The 27585-nt window shown below is 59.0% G+C and overlaps 10 protein-coding genes across 10 annotated transcripts; 7 read left to right on the forward strand and 3 right to left on the reverse strand.

Annotated features, from left to right (window-relative positions):
* Positions 1–526: 526 nt before the first annotated feature.
* Positions 527–1480, forward strand: PSEUBRA_003438 (uncharacterized protein; the record flags this gene model as incomplete). Its single annotated transcript, XM_016436521.1, has 1 exon — positions 527–1480. The coding sequence occupies one exon, from the start codon at positions 527–529 to the stop codon at positions 1478–1480; it is 954 nt and encodes a 317-aa protein (XP_016292248.1).
* A 571-nt stretch (positions 1481–2051) lies between these two features.
* PSEUBRA_003439 (Alpha/beta hydrolase fold-3) lies at positions 2052–2999 on the forward strand (the record flags this gene model as incomplete). Its single annotated transcript, XM_016436515.1, has 1 exon — positions 2052–2999. One exon carries the CDS (start codon positions 2052–2054, stop codon positions 2997–2999), a length of 948 nt encoding a protein of 315 aa, XP_016292249.1.
* Positions 3000–3123: 124 nt separating this feature from the next.
* PSEUBRA_003440 (uncharacterized protein) lies at positions 3124–3714 on the reverse strand (the record flags this gene model as incomplete). The annotated part of the gene is made up of 2 exons (XM_059465047.1): positions 3124–3449; positions 3528–3714. The coding sequence occupies 2 exons, from the start codon at positions 3712–3714 to the stop codon at positions 3124–3126; spliced, it is 513 nt and encodes a 170-aa protein (XP_059320656.1).
* Positions 3715–4223: 509 nt separating this feature from the next.
* On the reverse strand, positions 4224–5129 carry PSEUBRA_003441 (Short-chain dehydrogenase/reductase SDR; the record flags this gene model as incomplete). The annotated part of the gene is made up of 1 exon (XM_016436557.1): positions 4224–5129. The coding sequence occupies one exon, from the start codon at positions 5127–5129 to the stop codon at positions 4224–4226; it is 906 nt and encodes a 301-aa protein (XP_016292251.1).
* Positions 5130–6030: 901 nt separating this feature from the next.
* On the forward strand, positions 6031–8274 carry PSEUBRA_003442 (Transketolase, C-terminal; the record flags this gene model as incomplete). The annotated part of the gene is made up of 1 exon (XM_016436506.1): positions 6031–8274. One exon carries the CDS (start codon positions 6031–6033, stop codon positions 8272–8274), a length of 2244 nt encoding a protein of 747 aa, XP_016292252.1.
* Positions 8275–9678: 1404 nt separating this feature from the next.
* Positions 9679–10974, forward strand: PSEUBRA_003443 (uncharacterized protein; the record flags this gene model as incomplete). Its single annotated transcript, XM_016436523.1, has 1 exon — positions 9679–10974. One exon carries the CDS (start codon positions 9679–9681, stop codon positions 10972–10974), a length of 1296 nt encoding a protein of 431 aa, XP_016292253.1.
* Positions 10975–11606: 632 nt separating this feature from the next.
* PSEUBRA_003444 (Aspartic peptidase) lies at positions 11607–12851 on the forward strand (the record flags this gene model as incomplete). The annotated part of the gene is made up of 1 exon (XM_016436513.1): positions 11607–12851. The coding sequence occupies one exon, from the start codon at positions 11607–11609 to the stop codon at positions 12849–12851; it is 1245 nt and encodes a 414-aa protein (XP_016292254.1).
* Positions 12852–13704: 853 nt separating this feature from the next.
* PSEUBRA_003445 (ABC-2 type transporter) lies at positions 13705–18387 on the forward strand (the record flags this gene model as incomplete). The annotated part of the gene is made up of 1 exon (XM_016436514.2): positions 13705–18387. The coding sequence occupies one exon, from the start codon at positions 13705–13707 to the stop codon at positions 18385–18387; it is 4683 nt and encodes a 1560-aa protein (XP_016292255.2).
* A 470-nt stretch (positions 18388–18857) lies between these two features.
* PSEUBRA_003446 (Voltage-dependent anion channel) lies at positions 18858–20489 on the forward strand (the record flags this gene model as incomplete). Its single annotated transcript, XM_016436518.2, has 1 exon — positions 18858–20489. The coding sequence occupies one exon, from the start codon at positions 18858–18860 to the stop codon at positions 20487–20489; it is 1632 nt and encodes a 543-aa protein (XP_016292256.2).
* A 358-nt stretch (positions 20490–20847) lies between these two features.
* Positions 20848–25590, reverse strand: PSEUBRA_003447 (WD40 repeat; the record flags this gene model as incomplete). Its single annotated transcript, XM_059465048.1, has 3 exons — positions 20848–20917; positions 21272–21303; positions 21907–25590. 3 exons carry the CDS (start codon positions 25588–25590, stop codon positions 20848–20850), a joined length of 3786 nt encoding a protein of 1261 aa, XP_059320657.1.
* Positions 25591–27585: the final 1995 nt, after the last annotated feature.

Consider the following 27585-nt stretch of genomic DNA (forward strand, 5'->3'; position numbering starts at 1 on the left):
TGTTCGATCCGTCCATGAGGTTCTATTCTGCGTATGCAAGCGGTCCTAGCACCATCAACAGCGCGTCTCTCCCGGTCGCGATCGTCGATTTGAAATGCTTGTGATGGAAGATGGCTAACGATTCGAGGTCGCTGACCGATACGCTGTTCATGTGCGGCACCAAAATCGGCAGAGGGTCATCAAGCAGATAATGGCGGTAACCGCCGGCGAAGCTGGAAGGATTTGGGCGGCAACCTTAGACATTTCTCAGCCCAGCGAGCGATGATCCCTTGTGGCAGAGAACAGAGCTCGCCGGCGGTCCCCTCCTTTTGCCTGCTATTTTTACGATGCAGACCCTGCGTCGATGACTGCATGATGCACAAAGGAGCCACTTTTCCGCGGTGCCTGAGTGTTGGACCTGCTTGTGAGAGATGGTCAGAAGTTACCACTCTCGGTATGATCTGTCTTCTATAAGGACCTGGATCTGTTCGTGATCTGCGCATCTCGCCTTCGTTCCGGACCCCATCTGCTCACGATCAACGCAACAATGGCTTCATCAACATCGGCCTCGCGTCGAGAGAACATCACCTTTGCCTCGGGCGACGACGTGTGCGCGGGATGGCTCTATCGACCCACGGCGCCTCCTCTCGCACCCGCCTACGGCTCGATCCCTTCGAGTCGGAAGAGCAAGTACCCTGCCGTCGTGCTGGGTCACGGCATTGGCGGGATCAAAGAGTTTCAACTCGATGCGTATTCGGAACGCTTTGCCGAGCTGGGCATCATCTGCGTTGCGTTCGACTATCGACACTTTGGCGAGAGTGGAGGTCAGCCTCGACAGCTGCTCGACATTGGACTCCAGCAGCAGGACTGGAGAGCGGCGATTCGGTACACCAAGCAGCTCGAGGAGGTGGACGAGACGCGAGTGGGTCTGTTTGGGAGCAGTTTCGGTGGTGGACATGTGATTCATACGAGCAGTGAGGATCACACGATCAAGGCGGTGATCGCGCAATGTCCGTTCACGTCCGGTTTCCATTCGGCTCAAACGGTAGGCGTCTTGCCACTGTTCAAGCTGGCAGGACTGGGGATTTGGGATCTTGTCTCGAAAGCGACGGGGTACGGCGTGATTCCGGTCCCCTTGGCAGGCAAGCCTGGCGAAGCGGCGCTGATGAACACGCCTGACGCGATGGACTACGAAAAGATCATCCCGCCCTTCTACCTGGCGCAGAAGGACAAGCTCGGTTGGGTCGCAGCTCGCTTCGCGCTCAACATCGGCTTCTACAATCCAGGATGGAAGACGGCAGACATTCAATGCCCCATCCTGTTCGGCGTCTGCGGAAAAGACTCGGTCGCTCCACCAGGACCGACGATCAGGTACGCCGCAAACGCTCTGCATGGCGAGGTCAAGGTGTACGATGACATGGGTCATTTCGATTGCTACGTCGGCGAGCCCTTTGAGATCGTCACCAAGGACTACTGCGATTTTCTCCGTCGCAATCTGTAAGCAAAGCATGTATTCCGTTATCGCACACACATATAGACACACACACATAGACACACATAGACTACTTGCACACGATGGATCTTGCGTCCGATGACGATGACGATCCAGTTTGAGTGTGCGTGACATGCACAGCCCACTTTGCAGGCCACCAGACGAGTGTCGACGCACGAGCTGAAGCGCAACCAGCTCGTCGCACACCTCGACGTGAGCCCGGAATGCCGGGAGCGCAAGTGATCCCAAGATGCTGACGAGTTTGAATGCGTACATCACCTTGAGCTGATGCTAGACGGCTGCAGCACATGGAGCGGCGGGCAGACCCATTGGCAACAGCGGCTCTTCAGCGACGAGACCCCAGGTTTTTCCGCGCGTCCACCAAGTCTCGGTCTGACATATTTAGCGGATTTTCTTTATCAAGCACGGACCAGCGCCCGCGGGCCAGTGCCGGTTGAGCTCAAGCAGCAAAGCCTATTGTCCTTCCAGATTGTATATAGCCGGACCACCATCCTTCTTGATCCACACCCCTCCCTCTGTCTTCGAGAACCCCCTCCTCTCACACCAGTCCTCGCCCAACATGCGCACCCTCACCTTCGAGTTTGCCAAGCGCGAGGTGCCGATCCAGCTCGACCTCTGCTTGCCGGATGCCGCGTCGTCCGAGTCGCCGCTGCCCATCTTCCTCTGGTGGCACGGCGGCGGTCTGATTCAAGGCGCACGCCAGTCCATGGCTCCGCATCTCAAGCGTGCGGTTGACAAGTATCAAATTGCGGTTGTGTCGACCGACTATCGCCTGGCGCCGCAGGTTCGCGTGCCGGACATTCAGCACGATATGGAGGACTGTCTCGCATTTGTGATTGACGAGCTTCCCTCTCAACTTGCTGCCAAAGGGGAGACGGTGCGGGTGGACACATCTCGCATTGTGCTCAGTGGTTCGAGTGCTGGTGGGTGGCAGAGTCTCATGGTCGGTCTCGGCATGTGTCCCAATTCAAAGCAGGAGCATTTGCAAAACGTCAAAGGCATCGCCGCCATCTATCCGATCACCACCATGGACCATCCGTTCTTCCTTGAGAAGCAGGTTCCGTTCCGTGGCCTGACCAAGGACGATCCGTCGACGTTCGAAGAGTTTCGCAACCCCAACGCTCCCGTCACCGCCAACAGCGCCGCTGTGGAACAGAGGAACAAGTTCTACATGCATGCCCAGCAGGAGGGGCTTTTCCCATCCCTCCTCTTTTCCGAGCAGCAGCGCGAACAGGGTTGGTTGCAACGCACCGACGTTATGGCGTTTCTGAAGCAAAGCTCGGAGCAGCAGAGAAAGGAATTCCCGCCGGTGTACATCGTGCACGGCGAAAAGGATACCGCGGTGGATGTGGATCAGGCGCGACAGCTCGAGAGGGCGCTCAACGAGGTTGGGGCAGAGGTGAGATATGATGAGGTGGCGGGTCGAGATCATTTGTGGGACCAGCTGGAGCCGGAGGAGACCATGGAGGCGCTGTGGGAGTTTGCGCTGAAACAGCTTCGCTCGTAGCTGGTCGATATGCGAATTCGAATGATACAGTACAGCCTCAGAATGAACTGCGGTCGATGTGTGCGCATTGTTCCGATGGACGCAAGGGTATATGAGATTCGTGAGATGTCGAAGGGCGAGCAGCCTACAAACGAAGGATGAGCACTAAAAGGGCAACCTCGGCGAGGCCCACAAAAGCGGTAGCAGCCGCCACGACCGATCCGGCTGTCACGAAGCTTTGGCGCAGCACGGTCTGTACGGGTGCTGGCGTCTGTCTGGCTCCAATCGACCGCGACGTCTGTCCTATCTGATCTGACGATCCCTGTTCCGAAGTTGCTGGACCTGATGACAGGTCGTGTGGCGCAGCGATCGGATCGAGAGGCATCAAGCGCTGCGCGTTGCTCACCGCCATCCGATAGCGAAAGATGGCGACTGGGATGAAGCCCATGCCCAAGATTGCGTAGACCAGACCTGCAGCGTGAAGGACAACACCTTCCGATCGTCAGCCAGGATTCCTACCTTAATGTTTCTCTGCGACCGATCACTTACCGACATAGAAGAACTTGGGCTGGAAGAGACGCAGGATGACGGTGGCATAGCACAGCTGGCCGAGCGCCGTCCTCGCGTAGGCGCCATCAAAGGTCCTTTGCACGGCGCGATAGTCGAGCAAGTCGCGCTCGCTCAGCTTGACGAGGTTGGACCGAGGCGGTGCTACTGAGGAAAGTGGCGCTGTCATGGCGTCTAAAGAGTCGTCTCTTGATGGCGAAGCGTGATGATGATGGGAGACGGCGAGGTGGAGAAGGAGCTGCAGGTATAGGGAGCCTTGGCGCGTGCAAAGGGTCCACGATTGCGTCAACTGCGCATCGCTCAGCTGGGGAAGATAGGCAGACTCCAATTTACGATGGCCTAACATTTGACAAGAATTAGACGCAGCAGCTCACCATGGCCCTATCGACGGTGTGGATGGCGATGGGCCTTGCTCGATGGTTGCCAGACTACAGTAGATCTTTGATTGCCAAACGAGAGACAAGGAATAGCAGTGACGAGACGCGAGGTGGAAGCTATCCTTCCAAAGTCAGATGCGGGGGCTGCGACGAGCCAAAGGAAGTGATTGCTCAACGGCACGGCAAACGAGCGACAGAGGATAAAGCGGTGCGAAAGGTCTTCTATTCACAACTCTTGCAATGATAAAAACATGATCGAAACAAACGGTGACTGGGAATCCGATGCAGATGAGGACGACCTTCACCAAGCGCAGTGACCACCATCCATCCTGAGATCAGCACCGGTCATGAACGAGCTGGCGCCACTGGCCAAGAACACAGCAGCGCCCTTGAACTCGCTCGGCTCGCCGATGCGGTGCATGGGGTTGTCGTTGGTCCACTGTCCCAGCAGCGCCGGCTCCTTCTGGAGCAGCTGTTCGACCATCTTGGTGTTGACGTAGCCAGGGCTGATGGTGTTGACGCGGACGTTGTGTTCGGCGAGCTCGACGGCGGTGGAGCGGCACAGCTGGTGCACCGCAGCTTTGGACGAGTTGTAGGCGGTGCAGTAGAGGCCACGGTTCGAGATGTAGCCAGACATGGAGGCGATCAGGATGATGCTACCGCCGGATTTGTGCTTGCGCATAGCACGGGCGGCGGCTTGAGTGACAATGAAGGTGCCTGTCACGTTGACGCGCATCACCCAGTCAAAGTGCGCCGGGTCGCAATCAAATACCGTGCCGGGCTTCTGGACACCGGCGGCGTGGAGCATCGTGTTGAGAGGTCGACCGAGCGAGGCAGCCTCGTCAGCGATCTCAGAGACGACAGTGTTGATCTGAAGTGCGTCTGTAATGTCGGCCTGAACGTAGCGTGCGGTGAGACCGAGCTCCTTGGCCCGCGCCTTGAACATGAGCCAGTCGGGTTCCGAAGAGGGCTCGTCCAGCAAGTCGAGGCAGACAACGTGTGAGCCGGCTTCGACGAGCGCAGCGGCGAGCGTGAGGCCGATGCCTCGTGCGCCACCCGTCACCACGCTGGTCGAGTTCTTGAGAGCGAAGAGACCGTCGCCTTCGACGACACTCCTCTCACCGGCAGCAGCGGCCATGACGGCATCCTGGACCGGGATGCGGTGGTCGTCGACGGGGCCAGCGGTCGAAGTTGGGATGGGTGCCATCTTTGCGTGTGATGCGGGGCGGGAATGAGAGTAACGATTCGGATGGTCAGATGGTGACGATAGGGAAGGAGGACACCTCGCTGATGGCTTAATAGTGTCCAGTTGACCAGGCACAGCTCAAAGATGCTTGGGCCTCGAACGGCTCGACATTGCAACTTTGTTCACGCCACAAGCATGTCGAGCAACACTTTCAAACGAATGTCCGTGCAGACAGTTTGCCGACCGTGTTCTAGTTGGCCGAGCCAAGAGTTTGATTCTGACAACCTGGCTCGTCGGCTTCGTGTGTCGACAACTGACCGATACCTCGGGTATGCGAAGGTCTAGTTGACAACCTTATCTCAATTATGCTGCGGCGACCCTGCATACACTGTCCAGGCACTTGAGCAGTGTCCTGTCGGCGAATTGATTTAGTCGCTGCTGCCACGGCGTTTCAGCCGAACATTTTTGCCACCCAAAAACGTCGTATTTGCGCACAGTTTGCCACGTTCCCGCGAGATCGTTCACCGCAGACAACAAAGTCGCCGTGCGGGGAACCACATTCTCGTCTGGCATCCCCCCTGATCACGCGCATTCAGAAGCGGAGACTGCCCTTGCAAACATAAACTTGGCGGCGGATTTGGCGGCGCGGCTTGCACAACGGCAATCCATATCGTGTGTGTTCCGATTCCAACCTCTCGGTTTCGACCTGAACCCTCGCTCGCAGTGGAAAGCCGTTCTGTGGGGCGCAACTAGCCGCCACTGCCCCACGCTCATGCTGCAGCGCAGCGATCGCTCGTCGTATTTGCGCATATGGTTCAGACGTCCCCTGCGCTCGACTTGATGGCAAGGTGTCCCATAACTACATACCCCTGCACCTTCCCACACTTGCCTTCTGACCACCACATCAACCACAAGATCCAAGATGGCGCCAGCAGCAACATTGCAAAGCTCCAATGCGTACGGCTACACTGCCGTGCCCACGAAGCAGTTCGCCGTGAACAGCATCACAAGCAACACCGCAGAGCACAACGAAGACGTGCTGCGAGAGATCCGATGTCTCGCCGCCGACCTCGTCCAGCAGTTCAAGGGCGGTCACCCCGGTACTGCCATGGGTGCTGCTTCCATCGGCATGGCTCTCTGGGGTTCGGCGATGCGCTTCAATCCCGCTGATGGCACCTGGCCCGACCGTGACCGTTTCGTGCTGTCGGCTGGTCATGCTTGCCTCCTCCAGTACATGTACCTCCATCTCACCGGCTACAAGGCGTGGACCATGGACATGCTCAAGCACTACCACTCGCCCGACTTCAAGAACAGTCTCGCTGCCGGTCATCCAGAGATCGACCCTGAAAACGGTATCGAGGTGACCACCGGCCCGCTCGGTCAGGGCATCTCCAACTCGGTCGGTCTTGCCATCGCGTCCAAGCACATGGCCGCGCACTACAACAAGCCCGGTTTTGACATTGTCGCCAACACCATCTGGTGCTTTACGGGCGACGGCTGCATCGCGGAGGGTGTCGGCGTCGAGGGTCTCTCTCTCGCCGGTCATTTGGGGCTCGACAATCTCGTCCTCGTCTACGATTGCAACAAGATCACCGTCGATGGCACCATCGACAGCTACGCATCCGAAGACCACCCTGCCAAGCTCAGGTCCATGGGCTGGAACGTCCTCGAGGTCGACAACGGTTCCACGGACGTAGTTGCCATCGTCGACGCCCTCGACCGTGCCAAGAACCTGCGCAACGGCAAGCCCACCTGCGTCCAGATCAGGACCATCATCGGCTACGGCTCCCAGAAGCAGGACACCAAGCCGGTCCACGGCGTCGCCCTCGGCGATGAAGATGTCAAGCACGTCAAGCGCACGTTTGGTGCCGATCAGGACGCCAAGTTTCACCTCTCGCAAAAGACCTACGACACGTTTGCGGGCGCCAAGACAAAGGGTGCGCAGCTGCAGGCGCAGTGGCAGGCAACATTTGAGGCGTACCGCAAGCAGTACCCCGAGCTGGCGAAGCAATTTGAGCAGCGCAACGTGCACGGCGACGCTGCTGATGCTTCGGGCGAGCTCGTCGGTGGCCTGCCCAAAGAGTGGACGACCATGCTACCTCCCAAATCTGAGCTGCCCACCAAAGCGATTCCCACGCGCCAATCCTCAGGGCTCGCAGTTCAGGCGCTGGTTCCGCACTTCCCGCAATTCATGGTGGGATCCGCCGACCTGCTCGACTCGACCTTCGTCAGCTGGGCCGACCAAGTCGAGTTCCAAAGCCCGCTCAAGCCCGAACTCGGTGGCAGCTTTGCCGGTCGTCAGATCCGCTATGGCATCCGGGAGCACGCCATGGCGGCCATCGCCAACGGTCTTGCCGGCTACTCGACCAACGGCTTCATCCCCGTCATCTCGACATTCTTCATGTTCTTCCTCTACGCTGCGCCAGCGATCCGCATGACGGCGCTGCAGAAGCTGCGACTGATTGGCATTGCAACGCACGACTCGATTGGCATTGGTGAGGACGGACCGACGCACCAGCCGGTTGGATTGGCAGCGCTGTTCAGGGCGATCCCGAACGTGCAGTTCATGCGACCGGCGGATGCGGAGGAGGTGATGGGCGCGTGGGAGCTGGCGTTGCAGAAGCAGACCAGTCCTTCCATTCTCTCGCTCAGCCGACACGCTTTGCCGCTGCTGCCCGGGTCCGATCGAAAGGCCGTCCACCGTGGCGCATACATCGTCCACACTGCTTCGTCCGAGAATGCCAACGCGATCCCGCTCACCCTCGTCGCCACAGGCAGCGAGGTCTCGGTCGCCATCGCAGCCGCCGACCTCCTCGCAACCCGCAACTACGCTGTTAAGGTCGTCTCGATCCCCTGCATGTCGCTGTTCGACGCCCAACCCGCGTCCTACCGCCACAGCGTCATTTCGCCCGATCACCTCTCGATCGGTATCGAGGCGTGGGCGGCCCTTCCTTGGCCCAGGTACACCGGCGCCTCGCTCAGCATGCACACCTTCGGCCACAGCGGCCCCCAACAGCAGCTCTTTGAGATGTTTGGCTTCGCACCCGAGAACGTCGCCGAGAAGGTGGACCAATACGCCACGTCGCGTATCCAGGACGGCAAGGTCGTGCTACCGCGGATCGGCGAGTTCGAGGAGCTCCTGCTGGGTTATGCCGAGGGTCACTAGATGAGAGCTCCTTTGTTTTGTTTTCGCTGCAATGTAATACGCTTCTGATCGCACAGGCTTGGGCTGTGCAAGCTGCGATCGCATGGTGAACCAAGCGAGGTCGATTGTGCCCCGTTCCCGAGCGCTTGCCTATCAGGAACCCGCCCGGGAAGGGTCGAACGGCGGTCGCATTCCGTGCAGATCCTCTGAGATGGTTTCAGCTTGTGCCTGAACACCTGGCAGTGAGGTGAGAGCCGCCTACTCTCACGCGAGACGCATCGCCGTGATGCTAGAGCAACCAGGCACGGTCCGATTTCCGCCTTTCCTTCTCCCTGACCGGCATCGGACGTCAATGGAGAAGCACGCGCGCTCAGGCCTCGTGGGAAGTTTCGAAGCCACGATCGTGGTTGTGCTCGACCAGGCTCGACGAGTCTGAACAATCAGGGGTGTGCGCAACTTCTCGCAGAGCCCGACATTGTGTGACTCTCGCAAAGGCTGTGTGCTCCTCGCAGTATTGTCCTTCTCGAGCAACAGGATGCAACATGTCGCTCTGTGAAGAGGCCGCCGGAATTGAGATGCGACTGGGACCTTTGTCGGATTGCGGAGAGACGTCCTTGCAGCTCGGTCGGTGCCGGTCAAAGCGAGCATCGTGATCAAGGCTTAGACTAGGAACGATATGTCCTGCGACGCCGAGAGCTCGTCCAAGCGCACTGCGCCAACAAATCTAGGAGGGGGCGGCGGGATGAGGACTGACGCTCGAGTTCGCTCCACGCCGACAGTAAGAATGATGCGTGCCTGCATGTGCAATGCCCATTGTGCGGCTTCTCCTGTGCAGACCGCGCTTTCTGTCTGGCGTTTCATTGTCCGGAGGCTTTTGATCTTCGCATTGTGTACATTGTCCGGCCTGATGCAGAATGGGACGGCTGCAGCTCTCCGGTGGAATTGTGAGACCGCTCATTGTTCGCTGCGGCCGCCAAGTTCAGATGATTTTCCTAGGCTCACCAGATTGGATGTCTGACAGCTGTCAGAACAATAGGCGATCGCTTGATCCACGCGTGTGCGCAACAAAGCGCAAGCTTCAAGGTCCGCCTGTCGCAGCCCTCATCTGCTTCACACGCCTATTGGGAGAAGGTGCTCGACACAGACAGATCAGCCGGTGCTTCCGCTGCGGAGTTTCGCGCCCCGTGGCTGGGAGAAGAGCAGCGGCAGGAGACGTGAACCTCTTTCGAGGGATGCAACGAGAGAAAGGTATATAGAGTGTCCACCGTGATTGCCTGGACGAGATGTAATGCCCTCATCGCTGTCCACTCCTGCCTCTCCTTTTCCCGACATCCTTTTCCCTTGTCACCCTCCCTTGTCACTCTCGAATCTACCCACTGATCTTCCGCGCTCGACCTTGCCAGTGTCGCAGAGACCAACGCCAAAATGGCCAACTCCAACACGACCATCGCGTACCTCTCCACACCCAATCCGCAGATCATCTTCAACGTCATCTCACCCAAAGATGGAAAGGCAATGCTCATCCTCTTGTTCTTCATGAACATTGCACTTGGCGCTGTGGTCATGGAGACCCTCAACCACCTACGCTACGATTTCCAACTTGCGCGCAAGCCCGGATGGCTGCAGCCGGCGAAGTTCGCCTCGCGCATCGCCTACTTTTTGTGTCGCATCTTGTCGCCGCTGGTGCTAGTGATGTTCGTTCTGTGGGCCTCGCTCAAGCATGTCGACTGCCATGCGACCGCCTCGGCCATGTACTCGTTGGCGCTGGTGCTATTCAGCATGGTGACCCTTATCTTTATGCAGCGCACCATGGCGCTGTATAGCTGGAGGAAGAGCATCGTCTTTCCGCTCTCGATCTGGTACGTCTTGTTTGTGGTGGTCGGGTTTGGTACGGTGCCAAGGTGGGGGATTGGATTCACCATTCCCGGCACCGACTTCTGCGGCCAAGACCCGAGGAAGGGCGTTCATAGGGTGCAGGTGTGGAATATCTTATACAAGTGCATCGGCATGGGGCTGGATCTCACGCTGCTACTGCTGATGCTCCACAGATTGCTCGACGGCGGCATCGCGTCGCTCTGGCGCGGTCGTCCGAGTGGTAGCCTCAACGGCCAGGGCATCTCCATGGTGCTCATCCGCCAAGGATTCCACTTCTACGTCCTCCAGGTCTGTTCAGACATCTTCCTCATCACGGTCTTCTTCACTTTGGACGGATCGTACGGTGCGCTCGGTCTCGCCTGTGCCTTTTCCATCCCACCCATCGCAGCGACAGCAGCATTCCGTGGTCTCGGCGTCAATTCGTCTAACAACGGCAAGCACACAGAGGTCAACGAGATCATGAGCTCCGATGGATCGCCTTCGGGTGCAGTGCCGACCACCGTCGGTCAAACAACGGTGCACGCCGGCCGCACCACCCGCGTCATGTGGGGCAGCAAGATCAACCCGTTCCACAGGTCCAACCTGGTGGATGCGAGCAACATCAAGGTGACCGTCGGCACCGTCTCGCGCACCGACCACAATGGCATCGCCGACTGGCCACAGCACCAAGATGACGACGACGTCGTGGACGACCTGGAGGATAAGGATGACATCGAGATGCAGCGCCAGGTGCCCAAGTTGACGCTCGACGACAGAAGCATCACAGGAACCAGCAGGACGTCGTTCGAGGAGGGCAGCGCGTCCATCGAGAAGGTCGGGCTGGACGACGCAGCTAGCCATCGTTGAAGAGATGCAAGGGATTGATTCTTGCCACGTGAAGAGCCGCTCACAATGCCTCTTGCTCGGCCCGCGACGAATCGTTTCATTAGAGATCACCACACATTCATTTCCTTCACGGGTCTTCGTTGTACTGTACATGGCTCACATATGGAATACGAAGCATCGCTTTCTACGATGATTCGGCACTCGGCACCGCTGTCGCACATTCTGGTGAGCTGCCGCTTTGTTCATCTTTCCAAACACACTTTCACCCGCTGGCATGCTTGGCGTGGGATTATTAATATCAAGCTGTGATTGCATGTCGGGTGGGCTCTCGTTGCGAGTCACTGACTTTATTTGCGGTTTCGAGCGGCGGGAGCGGCTTCATTCGGTGGCCCACTGGGCTCCAACCCTCGATTCCCCTTGCAATGGTGCACAGGGGACCGACAGTCCGCAAGAGTAACTTCATGAATCGTGGTGGCGGTGGCAAATGAGGCGTTGGTATCGAAAGTGGGGAGGGTGGTTGTGGCTCGTACACACACACGAACCGTTCCGCCCGATCTTCACCTTGATGTCTGTGTGCGCCAGTCTGCCTAAAGACGCAAACTCATATTGGAGACCTCACGTCGAACATCACCAACATCGAATTCTGGGCTAAGATGCGGCTCTGTTTCGGAACTATCATCGTCGCGCTGTCTTTGAACAGCGCTCAGTGCGCTCCTGCCCAACGTCTCAAGGACCACTCCATCAACACGACCGACCTCAAGGCGGGCTACGAACATGTAGCCGCACGCTACGCATCGTGGGCCGAGCGCAAAAAGAAGCAGCACAAATCGTATCTGACCTACGGCGGCCTTGGGAAGCTGATGGAGTCAACTCGGCTTGCAACTCCCGCCCCGATTCGGAAGCGCGGCACTGTGCTGCCGTTGTACGCTGTCGGCGGATACCCAAAGATGCTCGGTCAGACGTTCAACGTCGAGGTGGGCATGGGCACGCCTGCTCAGCTCTTCAACCTGACGGCTGACACCGGGTCGACACTCACCTGGGCCGTGCAAGCTTCTTGCAAAGAGACCGACTGTCCTGGCGTGGCCAAAAAAAGGACTTACGATCCGAGCAAGTCGAGGACGAGCAAGAAGCTGGGCAGCGATCACGAGGCCTATGGGGATGGCGAGATGGATCTGACGCTGTACAACGACACCGTCCACCTGGGTAAGATCAGCGTCAATGCGGCCACCATCGGAGGCGCCGACAAGACATTCGAAAAGGATGGCGAGCTAGAGCACGACGGTCTGTTCGGTCTCGGCAAGAGACTCGACGTGGATACAAGAGCGGTGCTGAGCGCCTTGAGCAAGCAGGACAAGCGATTCAGTCAGACGATCGCGCTCGATCTGGGTGCGAATGCCAGTCTCGAGATTGGTGGCTACGACTTCCGCAAGTACCGCAAGCTGGTCCAAATCAGAGTCGACGACGTTTTCGGGTGGCTTCTTCCAAGGAGCATCGTCACCGCTCAAGGTGCTGCCCAAGTGGATCCAGTCGATCTGCTGGTGGACTCGGGCTCCTCGGTCTCGATGCTTCCCGCATCCCGAATGGACGCTATCATGGATCGACCCGGGCTCAAGGTGCAAAAGTCGACATCCGAGCCGATCACCTACGCAATGCCGTGCGATACCAAGCTCAACGTGCACATCTCCTTGCCCGATGGCACCCAGATTCCAGTCAAGGACGCCGACATTCTGATGCAGAGCAACGACGCGAACATGCCAGGCTGTCTGAGTCTGCTCGTGGGAACCACCAATCCGTTCTTGCCAGCAGTGCTGGGTACGCCGATGCTCAAGAGCATCTACACGGTGCTCAGCAGAAGCGCGACGGGGGACTGGATCGGACTGGCACCCTTGGCGGCGTAGAGCGAGAGGGTGACTTCAAGCAAAGCTCGTCGTGCGAATCGTTGTCGTTTCCAGTGCGCAGACTGACAGGTGTGCCGATCTTGGCTGAACGAGTGAGATTCCAGCGGCTGTGACAAGTCGAGAGTGATGACTTGGTCTGCGAAAGAAGCAGCGCGAATCGATGCAGCGCGAATCGCACGCGCCATCCTTGGAGCCCGTTAGCTCGGGCCTTAGCTCGGCCGCACGCTGCCTTCGTTTGCACAGATGGCCGGCAGTCTCGTCATCATCCATCGGCGATTTCAGAGGAAAAACAGGCCGAGTCGTGGTTTAGCCGGGGCCCAGCAACGCGCGCGCGCTCTCTGTCTGCATTGCCGACGACTGCCCACTCTGAGCTCTGACTGGTCAGATATCGATGTGGCGTCCATGCGGGAAACCTTGTTCGGTGTGCGCTTCTCGGTGTTGGTGACTCGATGGTGTTCTCACATCTCCGTGGAAGGAGGAGCTTAGATCCGGTGTCAGATCCGAACGGTGATCAGGGTTTAGCCTGACGTCACTCAATTTTTCCAAAGCCCATGTCGTACCGGCATTTGGGCTGCCGCAGAAGCGCGCGGATGAAGAAGCTCTTTGCAGCTGCAGCCAGCGCTGGTCATGAATTTGCCGATGCCAAAAGTGGATAGCCGCCGCTGAATCGAGAGTTTGAAGCATGAAGCGCTACAACCAAGCGAGCACGTTTGCAGACTGACGGTCAGTAAGCAGCAAGAGTGAAAAATTCCCAAGCTTTGTCGCCGCGGTCCCTTTTGCTATCTCGTCGTCGTGTTCCCCCTCGTATCCTTCTCACCACCTTCATCTTCGACATCTGTTGCTTCTGATCGAGATGGCATCGCATCAAGAGGTGCGGCAACAAGCCAGCCCCGCCGCAGACGGGTCAGCTTCGATCGAGATGCGTGATGCAACGGCTTCATCTCAGCCTGCAGCGGCCACCGATCTCGATCGTGTCACCAGCACCGGCACCTGGGGCGAACCAGAACGAGGCGAACATGTCAACATCAACCAAGCCATGCAGGACTTTCAGCTCGCACGTCAGTCGTCACGCGGCTCTGCTACCAGCTCCAATGCTGCCTCTTCATCTTCTGGCCTGCGTGGCGGGTCTAGCATTGTTCGTGCTTTGAGCGGCGGTAACCGCAACGGCGACCGCAACAAGCAGCCCAGGATCAACGAGAACGAGCTCGACCTCGAAAACGTTCCCTCGGAAGAAGAGAGCTACGAAGACGACTTTGATCTCAACAAGTGGATGTTGACGCGCAGCGCCCAAGCCAAAGAGGAAGGCATCGACCACGGCAAGCCTGTCGGAATGCTCTGGAGAGACATGTCCATCACTGCTCCCGGTTCTGGTCAAGGTGGCATCTTTGTCAAGACGCTTCCCGTCGCCATCACCAACACTGCATGGAGGGATCCCATCGGTATCCTCACCACCTTGATCCCACCGCTCGGCAAGCTTTTCGCTCCTCGCAACATGCCCACCACCACGCTCCTCCACGCTTCCAACGGCATCCTCAAGCCGGGAGAGATGCTTCTCGTCCTCGGTCGTCCCGGGTCGGGCTGCTCCACCACGCTGCGTGCCATCACCTCCAAGAACCACACCAACGTCAACGCATCCGGCAAGATCCTCTACGGCGGTCTCGATGCCGCCGAGATCAACCGCAAGTACCGAGGCGAGGTCGTCTTTGTCGACGAGGAGGACACGCACTTCCCCACGCTCACCGTTGGCCAGACGCTCGAGTTCGCCCTCAAGAACAAGGTGCCGCATCGATCGCGTCGACTCAAGGGCGAATCGCGCCAGGACTTTATCGAGATGTGCATCGATGTGATGCTCAAGATGTTTGGCATGACGCATGTGCGCAACACCATCGTGGGTGACCAGGCCGTCCGAGGTGTTTCTGGTGGTGAGCGAAAGAGAACCACCATCTCGGAAGCGCTCGCTACGCGCGCCAGCGTCATTGCGTGGGACAACTCGACTCGAGGTCTCGACGCCTCCACCGCCCTCGACTATGCCCGTTCGCTGCGCATCATCACGGATCTAGCCCAACGTTCGACGATTGCCACGCTCTACCAGGTCTCAGAGAGCATCTTTGACCTGTTCGACCGCGTCGCTGTGATCGACCAGGGTCGATGCATCTACTACGGTCCACGCAAGCTCGCGCGCTCCTACTTCTACGACCTCGGTTACGACACGCCCGATCGACAGACGACGGCCGACTTTGTCACGGCGCTGACGGACGTCAACCAGGTGGTGTTCCGCGAGGGCATGGAGGCGCAGACTCCCAAGACCGCGGCGGATCGCGAGCGCGTCTGGCGATCCAGCCCGCTCTACCGGCAGCTCGAATCGGAGCTCGAGTCATACGAGCACCACCTGGCGCAGGCCGAACAGGCCGAGCGACTCAAGCAGACCGTCCGCTCCGAAAAACGCAAGGGCGTGCAAAAAGGTTCGAGCTACACAGTGAGTTTCTGGGATCAGATCCTCAGCTGCATCTGGCGCCAACTGCTCATCAAGTGGGGCGCCAGAGGCGACCTCTACGTCAAACTCTTCACCATCATCTCGGTGTCGTTTATGATCTCGTCGTTGTTCTACAAGCAGCCGTTTGATTCGGAAGGTGTCTTCACGCGGGGGGGTATCCTGCTTTTCGCCTGCCTGTTCAATGGATGGCTGCAACTGTCCGAGTCGTTCGAGGCGGTGGCGGGACGACCGATGTTGAGCCGACACCGACAATTTGCCTTCTACCGCCCGTCGGCGGTGGTCATCGCCCGTGCGCTGGTCGACATCCCCTTCCTCCTCGTCCAATGCTTCTTGTCGGCCATCATCATCTACTTCCTGGCCAACCTTCGACCGGATGCCGGAGCGTTCTGGATCTTCTACGTCTACTGCTTCCTCTCGTCCTACTCGCTCACCGCGCTCTATCGCATGTGCGCCGCGTTTTCGCCCGGGTTCAACGAGGCGATCCGCTTCTCGGTGCTTTCGCTCAACGTGCTCATCATCTGGGTTGGCTATGTGCTGCGTCGTCCGCAGATGAACTGGCTCATCTGGCTCAGTTACGCTCAACCCATCAGCTACGCCTTTGAAGGGTTTCTGGCGAACGAGCTCAACTATCCGATTCAGTGCGCCGCGGAGCAGATCGTGCCATTCGGAGAGGCGAGGGATGTCGCGTTCCAGACGTGCTCCTTGACTGGTGGGCAACCGGGGTCGTTGGTGGTGCAGAGCGCAGACTACCTCTCGGTGACTTTCGGGTATTCGAGGAGCCATATTGGGCGAAACATTGGCGTCATCATTGCGTTTTCGGTGCTCTATCTCATCCCCACGGTGATCGGTGCCGAGATCATGAACTTTGGTGGTGCGGGTGGCGGCGTCACCGTCTTCGCGCGTACCAAGCGGGCCAAGGCCAAGCTGGCTGCCTCCAAGCCAGCCAGCAAGGACGATATCGAGTCGAAACCCGCGGTGGTAGCAACTCATCCCAGCTCGAACGACAGCAACGGCAGCGTCACCCGCGCCAACTCGCCCTCTAGCAACGAAAAGACCACCGGCGTCAAGACGGCCGACGAACTGGACAAGAAGGCCATCTTCACGTGGAAGGACGTCTCGCTGCAGCTGGCCGAGGGGCGCAAGCTGCTGGATGGCATCACGGGCTACGTCAAGCCGGGCACGATTACGGCGCTGATGGGTGCATCCGGTGCGGGCAAGACGACGTTGTTGACGGCGCTATCGCAGCGAGGCGTTGCGGGCGAGTTGTCGGGGGATATTCTGGTCGATGGCAAGCCTCTCGGTCCTGGGTTTCAGCGCGATACCGGGTTCGTGTTGCAGGGGGACGTGCATCTGGCCTCGCAGACGGTCAGGGAGGCGATCGAGTTCTCGGCATTGTTGCGACAGCCGGCGGAGGTGCCTCGTGCCAAGAAGCTCGCTGATGCGCAGCATGCGATTGAGCTGCTCGAACTGGATGATCTGCAGGACGCGTTGATTGGCGTGCCTGGTTTTGGTCTGGGCGTGGAGCGCAGGAAAAGAGTGACCATCGCCGTCGAGTTGGCGGCCAAACCCGATTTGCTGTTGTTCCTTGACGAGCCTACTTCGGGTCTCGACTCGGCCGGAGCGGCATCCATTGTGCGCCTCATCCGTCGTCTCGCTAGCGAAGGCCAGGCGATCCTGTGCACCATCCACCAACCCAGCGCGCTGCTCTTCGAGTCGTTCGACAACCTGCTCCTCCTCCAGCCCGGAGGTAGGACCGCGTACATGGGCCAAATCGGCAACGAACGCGCCAAAGGCTCCGATCGAGTTCGCGAGTACTTTGAACGCAACGGTGCCCCCGCTTGCCCCCCGACCACCAACGTCGCCGAGTACATGCTCGAGGTGGTAGCGCAAAAGTCGCAGAAGCCGTGGTCGGAACGATGGAAGGCGTCGCCCGAAGCACGCGCGCTCACCGAAGAGGTCGATGCCATCAACAAGAACCGTGCCGATCGACCGGTGATCAAAGACTCGCGTTCCGAACGCGAGTACTCTGCGACGCTCCAGACGCAGATCGTCGAGTGCACCAAACGCCAGTTCCGCGATCTGTGGCGGGATGCGCCGTTCGCCTACGGCATCCTCTTCTCCAACATTGTGACCGGTTTTGCGGCGGGCGGCGGCTTCGCCCATCTGGGCAACTCGGTGACCGACCTGCAGTACCGCGTCTTTGTCGTCTTCCTCGTCATCCTCAACTTCCCCGCGACGGTCAACTCGATCATCTCCAAGTTCTGGGAGATGCGCATCACGTTTACCGTACGCGAAGGCCCATCGAAGACCTACTCGTGGATCGCCTTCATGACTGCGTTCGTGGCGGTCTCGATTCCGGTAGCGTTGGTGGCCTCGGTGTTATTCTTCCTACCGTCGTTCTTCTTGCCCTTCTACTCGCAGCGTTCGACGGTGGCGGGAATGTGGTATCTCATGATCTTCTTGGTGACGTGCTACGAGATGTTTTTCTCGTTGGCGCTGGCCGCGGCGTGCCCGACACCCGTGACGGCGGCGAATCTGTTGCCGTTCTTGCTGCCGTTCGTGGCGATCGTCAACGGCGTCATTGTGCCCATATCGAGGCTGGTAGCTCCTTGGTCTGGGTTGATCTACGCCAACCCGCTCTACTGGTATGTGCGCAGCATGGTCGCGAATATCCTCCACGACCTGCCGGTGGTGTGTCGGCGCGAGGATCTGGCCATCTTCGACCCGCCGCAGGGGCAGACGTGCGGAGCGTATGCGTTGCAGTGGGTGCAGAGCGTAGGCGGACAGCTGGTGAATCCGGATGCGACGAGCGCGTGCGAGTTCTGCCAGTTCCAGGTGGGAGATCAGTTCGCGGCGACTTTGGGGGCTACGTGGGAGTTCAGGTGGAAGGGCGTGGGGATTGTCGCTGGGTACACGATCGGTCAGCTGGGTCTGGCGTACGTGGCCTACTGGTACTTTACCGAGAAGGGGTATGGGATTGGTGCTGGGCTCATTTCGGGGCTAGTGGGCAAGGTGAAGCGCCTGGGGAAGGGGAGGCAGTAGATAGAGGACTACATAAGTTAGATACATAGATGTCGATAAATGCCGAGCGTCGTAGGAGCTCCACCTTGATGGAATCTCAAGACATGATGCTCACTCCTTTGCTAGTATGACAGGCTTGTGCTCATCATTGCCATTACGTGCTGTGAAAGGATGCACCGAGGCCGGCGCCCTTCTCTGCAAGATCAGATGCTCACGACCTCGAAACAGACGATGAACCAAAAGGACCCTGACAGGCGCTGTCGGCGAGCTGAGTTGATCGCCGCGGCTGAGCTCTAAAAATTTGAAATTCATGCTTTGGAACGCGAGTCAGAGACAGCTGCAGCAACCTCGCACGACATCACGCCATCGGTCCGGTTTGGCTGAGCTCTTAATCGACTACTGTACCAACCACCATATCTGCATCCTTGCCTCTTCTCATGACATAGCCGAGTCATCGTGACGCTCGCTCGTCAGCTGTACATCGCCGAAACATGGCAAGCCTCGAAAAGGCAGCGATGGCCTTGAGCCGTCGTGCCGACGCCTCGCCCCAACCCAACATGGACCCCTCGATGGCGACCGACTCGACCCTGGCTACACGCAAGCACGTCGCTATCGACCTCGAGCAGCCCGCGCCCCTCCCCAGCGACCTCCACTCCACAGACTCGACCACGCAAGCCAGCAGCTCCCATACACCGCTGACACCCACTCGCACCCAGCGCATCCGCACCGAACTGCGCCGCATCACCCTCCACTTCACCCCATCCTGGTTCAGCGTCAACATGGGCACGGGCATCACCTCGATCCTCCTCCATCAGCTGCCCTACCAATTCCCTGGGCTGGGCATCATCTCGAACGTCCTCTTCGGACTCAATGTGTTGCTCTTCTTCCTGTTTTTGGGGATCAGTGTGGCACGATACGTCATTTGGCCGCAGCTCTTCTGGATCATGCTTTTCCACCCTACGCAGAGTTTGTTTCTGGGCACGTTTGCGATGGGCCAAGCGACACTCATTACCATGTGTGCGATCAGCGCGGCGCCTGCGTGGGGGTTGGGATTTGCCTACTTTACATGGGGATTGTGGTGGGCCAACGCGCTGCAGTCGTTGGTCATATGCGTAGGGTTGCCGTTCATCCAGTTTACACGGCACGTGCAGTCGCTGGACAAGATCACCGCCGTGTGGTTCTTGCCTGTGGTGACGACGATTGTGTGCTCGGCGACGGGCGGGTTGGTCGCCGACCTCCTGCCTGCGCCACATGCAAAGTTGACTCTGATCGTCTGCTGGGTGCTGTGGGGAACTGGGTTTGGGATGGCTTTCCTGCTCATGTCGCTCTACTACGCCAGGCAGGCGATCTACAAGATCCCGCCAGCACAGTTGATTGTCTCCACCTTCCTTCCGCTAGGACCTTGCGGCCAGGGCGCATTCTCGTTGCTACAACTCGCTTCGGTGCTGTACAAGCTCGCTCTCACCGAATCCACCGCCTTGCCAAGCCCCAACGCAACCGACGCCGAAACAGCACGCATGATGGCCACCGCCATCTACGCCGTCTCGGTGCCCGTCGCGCTCGTCCTCTGGGGTCTCGGGCTTGTATGGCTCCTCCTCGCCGTGTCCTCCCTCGTCGACCTATGGCTGGTCTCCAAGCTGACCTTCAACCTCGGCTGGTGGGGCTTCACCTTCCCCCTCGGCGTCTTCGCCACTGCAGCCATCAAGTTCGGTAGCGTCCTCGACTCTGGCGCTTTCCGCATCATCGGAACGGTCCTCGCACTGATCGAGGTGGTCCTCTGGGCATTCATCTCGACCATGACGCTGAAAAAAGCCGTCAAGGGAGCGATCTTTTTCAGTCCGTGTCTCGCCGAGATGTGCGACGAACAGGGCGAACCGCCGAAATACGTGGCGCCCGCGAGGAAGTATGGGTTCGAACCAAGGCCGATTCCCGTGGGAAGCTTTGGTGAGGAGGAGGGGGGTGAGGAGGGGAGTCGCAGCAGGAGCAGGGGCAGGTTTGTCGGGTTGGGAAGGAGTGCGAGGGGCAGGTCGTGGTCGAGAGCTAGGAGCTGGCTGGGGAAGGGGAATCGGAGCAACTCGCCGTTGGGAAGTGTGCCTAGAGGCAGATCGCAGCAACGGTTGTAGATGATGCACAGGAGATGATGCGATAATGATACCCGTCCAACAGGAGCAAGTGTTTGCGATTTGGTCGTGTGCGAGATGATGTCCCATGGAGGGAGTGGTCGGTTCGAATGAGCATCGTTGAGAAGCGCGGATCTGGACCTGTCTGAGGGTGCATGACCCTCGACTGACCCTCGACTGACCCTCGACTGACCCTCGACCAGCTCAAAGGATGACCTCGTCCATCGGGTCCTTGCTCGCCTCGCTCAGCAGCCCACACAACTTCTCCCCTCACCCGCTACTCCTCCTCGCCCTCTACACCGATCACACTCTAGAAACGCATCAAAATCGTTGTGGAGCAAAGATCACATTCATACAGAGCCTAGGGCCAATGCAGTGCCAAGAACGAAAGACAGCGTCTCGAACGGAAAAGCACCTGTGATGTCGGAGACCTGCAGAAGAGCAAACGATGACGAACGAAGCTGGTCAGTCAGGCTCGCCCATTGCATATCCATTGTCACTGGCGGTGGTAGCAGCAGCGAAACGACGGCGGCGGCGGCGAAGAACGCCAAGTGCGAATTCGACTCGGAAGGAGATCCATCATATAGGAGCGAAAGACGTTTAGATGGTTGGGGTTATCCGCAACGAGCCTTTGGAGCTCTCGGATTGAACTATGCTGTGCTTTTGGATATAATCCTGTGGATTCCGTTGGGCGCGGCGACGCCGCTCGATGCCACCGCTGCTGGCGCCGACTTGCTCAGCCTGGTTCGTAGCCAAGCTGTGCTTGTCGAAGTGCGAAGACTTACCCTGGACAAAGTTGGGCGCCGCTGCCCTGCCGCTGCACTGTGAGACACAGAGCGCGACAGCACAACGGACACCCTGTGCGACAGAGTCGATGGACAATGTGGTTGGAAGGAGAGGGACAAACTAGTCCGCGAAGAACCACCTTTCTCGGTTGCGTCTCGCTCATTTTTTTTCCTCCTCTGCCTATGAGCAATATTACATAAGCAGTACACATCCTCAGCTCCCCCACGATGCCTCCGACTAATCATACATGCTGCTCTCATCACTCGCCTGCATCAAGCTCCGGAGGCTGCCGCCATTGACACCACCCACATTCCCAGTTTTACAAATGTCCTTCACAATGCTGTCGACTGGCTTGGCTCAAGCAGTCGATCAGTTCCTGCAAGCCACGCCTGTAACGCACTTCCACATCAGCAAGAGACACGGCTCGCAAACGGACGCGCAAAGACAGATGCAAATGCGATTGCGAGAAACCAAACTTGGTACAATACGATCCGATGCACATCCACTAACTCAAGCCCACTCCTCCCCCTCGTCTCTACATCTCGTCCGCGGCGGGTCGGAAGGTGATGACGTCCATGCACGTCTTTTCACCCCTCTTGCACAGTACCACCACCTTGTCATCTCGATAGCTTACCTTCCACACCGCCTCGCACGGCTCGCACACCTCGCGGATGAACTTGCCCGTGTTAAAGTCCCACAGCTTGACCCGGCCGTCGTTGCCACCCGTGATGATGTAGCGGTCGTCAAACTGCAAACACGTCACCGAGTTGTCGTGCGCGCAAAGACGATGCAGGCACTCGTACGTCTTGAGACTAAAGACGATCACTCGACCGTCCGAGCCACCAGTGACTAGGGTGTTGTCGAGCAGCTGCAGCTGACCCACCAGCGACGTGTGACCCTGGAACAGCGCCAAACACTCGCCCGTCTCGGCCGACCACACTCGCACCGTCGAGTCGAGCGATCCGGTGGCCACGCGCTTGCCGTCGAACGCCACAGCATAGATATAGTGGATGTGGCCGCGAAGCGTGTGCAAGCATCGACCCGTGTCGAGATCCCAGATGCGGCACGTGCCGTCGTAGCTACCAGAGGCGACCTGGTTGCCCGCCACCTCGATGCATCGCACCGAGTGCTGGTGGCCCGCAAGCAGGTGCACCTGCTCGCCCGTCTCGACGTTCCAGACGCGCAGCGTCGAGTCTCGCGACCCCGATACAGCGATCGGCTTGCCGTCGAGCACCTTGAGGCATCGTACTGTCGAAGTGTGGCCTCGCAAGATGTGCTTGCACTCACCGGTGCGCAGATCCCAGACACGCACGTCGCGGTCGCAACCGCCGCTGATGACAATGGCGTCGGTGTTGCCGTAGCCCAAGACGCTGCTGCATGGGTTGCCCATGCCCGCCGCGTTGCCCGTGAGCGATGCCGCAGCGAGACCAGGCATGGAGCCCATCGCGGAAGTCGAGGCGCTGCGTGTGCGCTCCCTCTTGGGCGCTGCGCCTGCATCGCCAGTCGATGCTGCCGCTGCTGCTGTTGTTCCGGCCGCCGACGCCACAGTCTCGCCATCGCGTCTGAATCTTTCAGCCAGCTCTGGTGGGATCTGACCGGTGCCGTCGGCCATGACAGCATCGCGGATCGCACCGGCCTCGGCTTCTGCGATCGCCCTGGCGTTCTCGTGTTCGCTCTTCTCTTTCGAGGAACGCAGCGCGTGGTGAACGAAGGAGGGGCCCTCGGAGCGGATGGACAGATCCGGGTCCGAGTCACCCCCTCCGGTGCTTTGATCGTATGCATCCAAGAGCAGAGCGTTGCTGAACGAGTCTTCGCCTGTGGCGGAAGCGGACGCCGCGACGGCTGCAGCGGCTTTTCTGGCGCTCTGCTGGCGTCGCAGAGCTCGACGAGCCTTGTGAAACCATTGGAGCGTCTCGCCGTGGCCATACGTCTGTCGTGCTTTGCCCGAGACCGGCGTGCTGGAGGCCGAGGCGGACAATCGGCGACCGGAGAGCGCGTCCTCCTCCGTCAGCTCGGCCGACATGACGGACGGCGAGAGGAGGACGTCTGCAGCATCGGGACGTGGATCGTGATGAACAAGGCGGAGGTCACCATCGGCTGCAGCTTGATATGGCTTGCCACCGTTGCCGTCTTCGGGATCCGTGACCACCATTTTGCCCTTGGCTCGTTCCGATGCTGCTGAAGTGCTGGACTTTTTACCCTTGCCAGTTCGGCTGATGAGCGTGAGACACCACACTCCTGACTCGTGGCCCAACAGCGTATGCGCATAGAGGCCCGTCTCAGCGCTAAAGACATGGATCTTGGAGTTGGCCATGCCGACGACGATCCATTCGCTGTCGATGGCCAAGCTGGTGACGACGTGGCCGGCATCGGCTGAGACATGCTGCGTTTGGAGTCGACCGCCTTTGCGCCAGTTGGACTCGGTGAGGTACGCCATCTTGAAGTGGGTGCGGTAGCTAAACGGCAACTTGGCGGATCGATGTCGGTGAAGATGCGTGGCTGTGGTCGATGAGGGCGCATAGCGTGATGGACCGGCCTGAGAGGATGGATGTTGCGCCGAGGGAGGGAGGGATGAGGTGCCGACGAGGTTGAGACCAGCGACGGCAGCAGGGTCGTCTCTGTCGGCGGTGGCAGACGTTGAGCTCCGACGCGTCGGTCTGGGCTCAAGGATGGCGTTGCGGTGCGCTGGGCTGCGACGCGACTCACGAGGACCTGGTACCAAGCGGGAGGTGCCCGCGTCGACCCTCGTCGCGGCCTGGACGTTGGTGGATGGCGAGGCTGCGGAGGCAGAGAAGCGGCCGGTGGGTGAATCGTGGTGCGGCAGCGAGGCCAAGGGTGGCGCGTTGGGAGGTCGTCCGATGGGTGCTTGCTGCGCTGCGTGACTAGATGAAGATGGAATGTTGGAGACGAGGTCGTCCTGCTCGTCCATGTCCATGGCCTCGTCGAGAGCGTCTTGTACGCGATTGGCTTCAAGGAGGTCAGCGGCGTTTGCGTCGTGCGGTCGAGGCGTTGTGAACGCGGCGGCGGCGGTTGCTGGCGTCAATTGTTGCTGCCAGCCATGCAAACGATCGAGAAGGCCCCCATCAGATCGGTATTGTGCGCTGAGAGCATGGAGCGAAACCGGTGGGGCTTGGGGTGGAGAAGACAGAGGAGCGGCTGCTCTGAGCGGCAGAGAAGCGGGCGTAGTGGCGGGACCCGCGCTCAACCATCCCAGGTGTGCTGAGGCTGAGGCTGGAGGGACGGACGTTTCTGTGGGCAGTGCGAGCGATCTGGACCTCGACGGAGATGCAGCAGAAGGGACGGTGCGAGGACTAGCGTGAAGCGCGACGGGATCGAAGGAGGCAGGCTCATCGCCATAGCGTGCGCGACTCTCTTCCTCGACAATCTCTTCGAGCTGTGCGTAAAAGGCGAGGTCGGCGCCGGACATGGATTCGTTAAGGCTTCCGTGAGCGCCGTCTTGCTTGCTGAGGTAGAGGTCGTGGAGGGTGCGCAGCTCGTGGAGGGCATTGGAGGGGTCGAGGCCACGGTCGCGATATCGCTGGTAGAGGGATGCGAGCACGGCTGCGTCGTCTTCGTCGTTGAACTCTTCGGCGTCCTCTCCGTAGTCGCTGAAGGTAGCAGCGCGAGCGAGCGGCTGCTCGAGCACAACGCCGAGCGACGAGCTGGAAGCGACGCCTCGTTGCGTGTGCGACGCTGACAGAGCCGTGGACGGGCCCGCTATGCTGGAGAGAGCAGCGGTGGTGATGCGTGGGGTGGAAAGGCTGCTTGCGAGGAGAGGGGTGGTGATGGATCTCATGAGTCGATCGTCGAGCGAGTGAAGATGGGCGTTGCTGCTTCCGCGTCTGCGATACTTGTGCTTGAGGCACATGACCTTCCAAGTGTGCTCATCGTTGACGAGGCTCCTCCAAAAGCGACTGACGCAGCTTGCGCGTGCGAGCGTCTTTGGGTCGTCGATGAAGCTGAGGATGTTGAGGCTGACCTCGATGGGCAGCGCTGACATGAAGTCGACCTTGAGCCGGGGCGTGATGACCGACGAGAGGTGTGCGAGTTCGCGTACGCTGAAGAGGTCAGCGAACTCCGAGACGAGCCTGAAGCGTGCCGATTGCGTGTACTGGGGCAGCACGAGCGAGAGGTGCTTGAGCAGCTGCGATGGATCCTGCGGGTCGACGACCAGTGCATGGGGCACAATTGCGCTGCTAGAGGATGCTGCTACCGCTGCGGCATTGTTGGCGAGGCGTATCGAGGTATGCAAGTCGGGCTGCGGTGATGGAGCAGGAGTAGGTGGGCTGATGGCGCGATGGCGCGGTGAGATGCTCATGGTCGCGGCTCTCTACCGGTGAGCCTGTTGCCCTGCGCGAATGAAGTCAAAGTCTGGCGATGACAGCTGCTTCCCGCGTTGGTGTTGTCTGGAGGATGACGGTGGTGTGAGAAGGAGGCGGTGCAAGTGCTGAGTCGGTAGAGAACAGTCGAGGGCTGAGTCGGCGGGCTGAGCCAACGAGGGTGCGGGTGTATCTTTGAAAGAGAGGAAACGTCCGGCCAAGCAGAATGTGACGGATTTGAAGCGAATGTCGTTGTCGATCGACTCGGCGATGCTCCGGCGATGCAAGGAGGAGGCAGCCGATTCGGATCGTTCCCGAAAGAGCCGCAGGTCGGGTGATGTGACGCGATGTGTGATGCGATGCGATGCAAAAGAGAAGGGCGTCGGCTGTGCTGCTGAAGTGAGGTCGAGATGGGCGTGAAGCGAATACGACCGAGCCAGAAAGCAGAGACTACGACGACGACGACGACGATGATGATGATGATGAGGAAGATGAGGACGACGAGTATGATGAGAACAGTCGCAATCGACGATTGGCTGCCTCGGCTAACTGGCCACAAGTGAGCTTCAAAAAGGCACACCACACTTAACGCCGGTGTTGCGGGTGCGTGGTGTGATGGCAAGCAGGCAGCCTGGCAGGCAGGCAGGGGTCCAGCCACGTTTCGAAATCTCGACAAAAGGGCCGGCTGACTGCCTGCTGCTGCGCGTTTGCTTGGGTGGGTACTTGCTGTTGCTGAGCCTCTCGGATGCGACCGTTCTCGAGGCACGAGAATCGCGAAATTTCGAATTCCTAAGATTGGCAAGCAAGCAGGCAAGCAGACAAACGCAGCTGGTCGTCACGCCAAGTCACGACTGCAGCACAATCCCAATGCGCTCCCTCTCGCTCGCCCTTCTCCCCCCACTGTAACTCTTCGCATGCCTGTTGCAATGAACAGACGTGCCTACACTTGCATCGCTTCGTTATGATGAATAGCAAGTCGAAAGCGAGATTCTACTAGGTCATGAGTGAGCAAGAAGGGGGCAAAGACACCGGGCGATGGGGATATGAAGGGCCAAGAAGCAGCAGTTCGCGGGTTCGCTTAGAGGCTTCTCAGGCGAAACAACAAACGCATCTTGCAGCGCGCAGCGCGCAGCGCGCAGCCAGCAGCCAGCAGCCAGCAGCCAGCAGCTCATTAAGCTCGTAGCGAGCAGTCGGCATAAGCGTGGTGCACAAGACAAGTGAGAGAGAGAGAGGGGTGCAAATCCTTGCTCACCTTGCACTCACGCCTCGTCGACACAAGATCGCTTTCCGACTTTGCTGAACCGGATGCGCCGTTGCTCCCGTCGGATGGTGGCAGCTAGCTGATGTACGCTTGTGGTCGGGGGCTCCGCATTTCGGCATGCTCCCGACTGTCACAGCGAGGCTCCTCTGCGGTCAGCTGAGCGGATCGAACCTGAGGCGGACATCGGCACTGCCCGTGGGTGATCCGCCTGCACGACGCAGAAGTCGCATGATGATTTTCGCTGCCTCCTTTTCGCGCTTGAATTCTTCCTGGCCCTCGTCTCTGTGGAAGCAAAGGAGGACCCTTGTTGCATTTCGAAAGAAGCTTGGCCATGATTGCACCGCTGTAACTGCCATGAACCGGCTATTCGGTGGCTGAACCACCCTGCATATAACGATTCAAGCAAGCGACTAAGCTCGAGATCCATCTTCCCGACGTGGGACCAGCGCTTCATTTGTTCGCGAGCGAGCCTCGCTCGAGAGCCTTTCGTCTCACAGCCAGATTGCACGTTGGGTGCTGAGCCAACATTGAACAATGAAAGTCCCGTTGTCGGCGTTTCTCTGCACTGATCACAAATTCGCATCCGAGTCTGCCAGCTTCGACTAGTCGGAATAGCCGACGGATCACTTGCAATCTCATATGAATCTCGTCGGCGCCCTTCCGATCAACTTCCTTCTTGACTGTCACATCCTTCTTCGTCACCGGGCGCAGCAGCCATCCATCCATCGCCCTC

Source organism: Kalmanozyma brasiliensis (genome assembly GCF_000497045.1).
Source record: "Kalmanozyma brasiliensis GHG001 unplaced genomic scaffold PSEUBRA_SCAF21, whole genome shotgun sequence".
NCBI lineage: Eukaryota > Fungi > Basidiomycota > Ustilaginomycetes > Ustilaginales > Kalmanozyma > Kalmanozyma brasiliensis.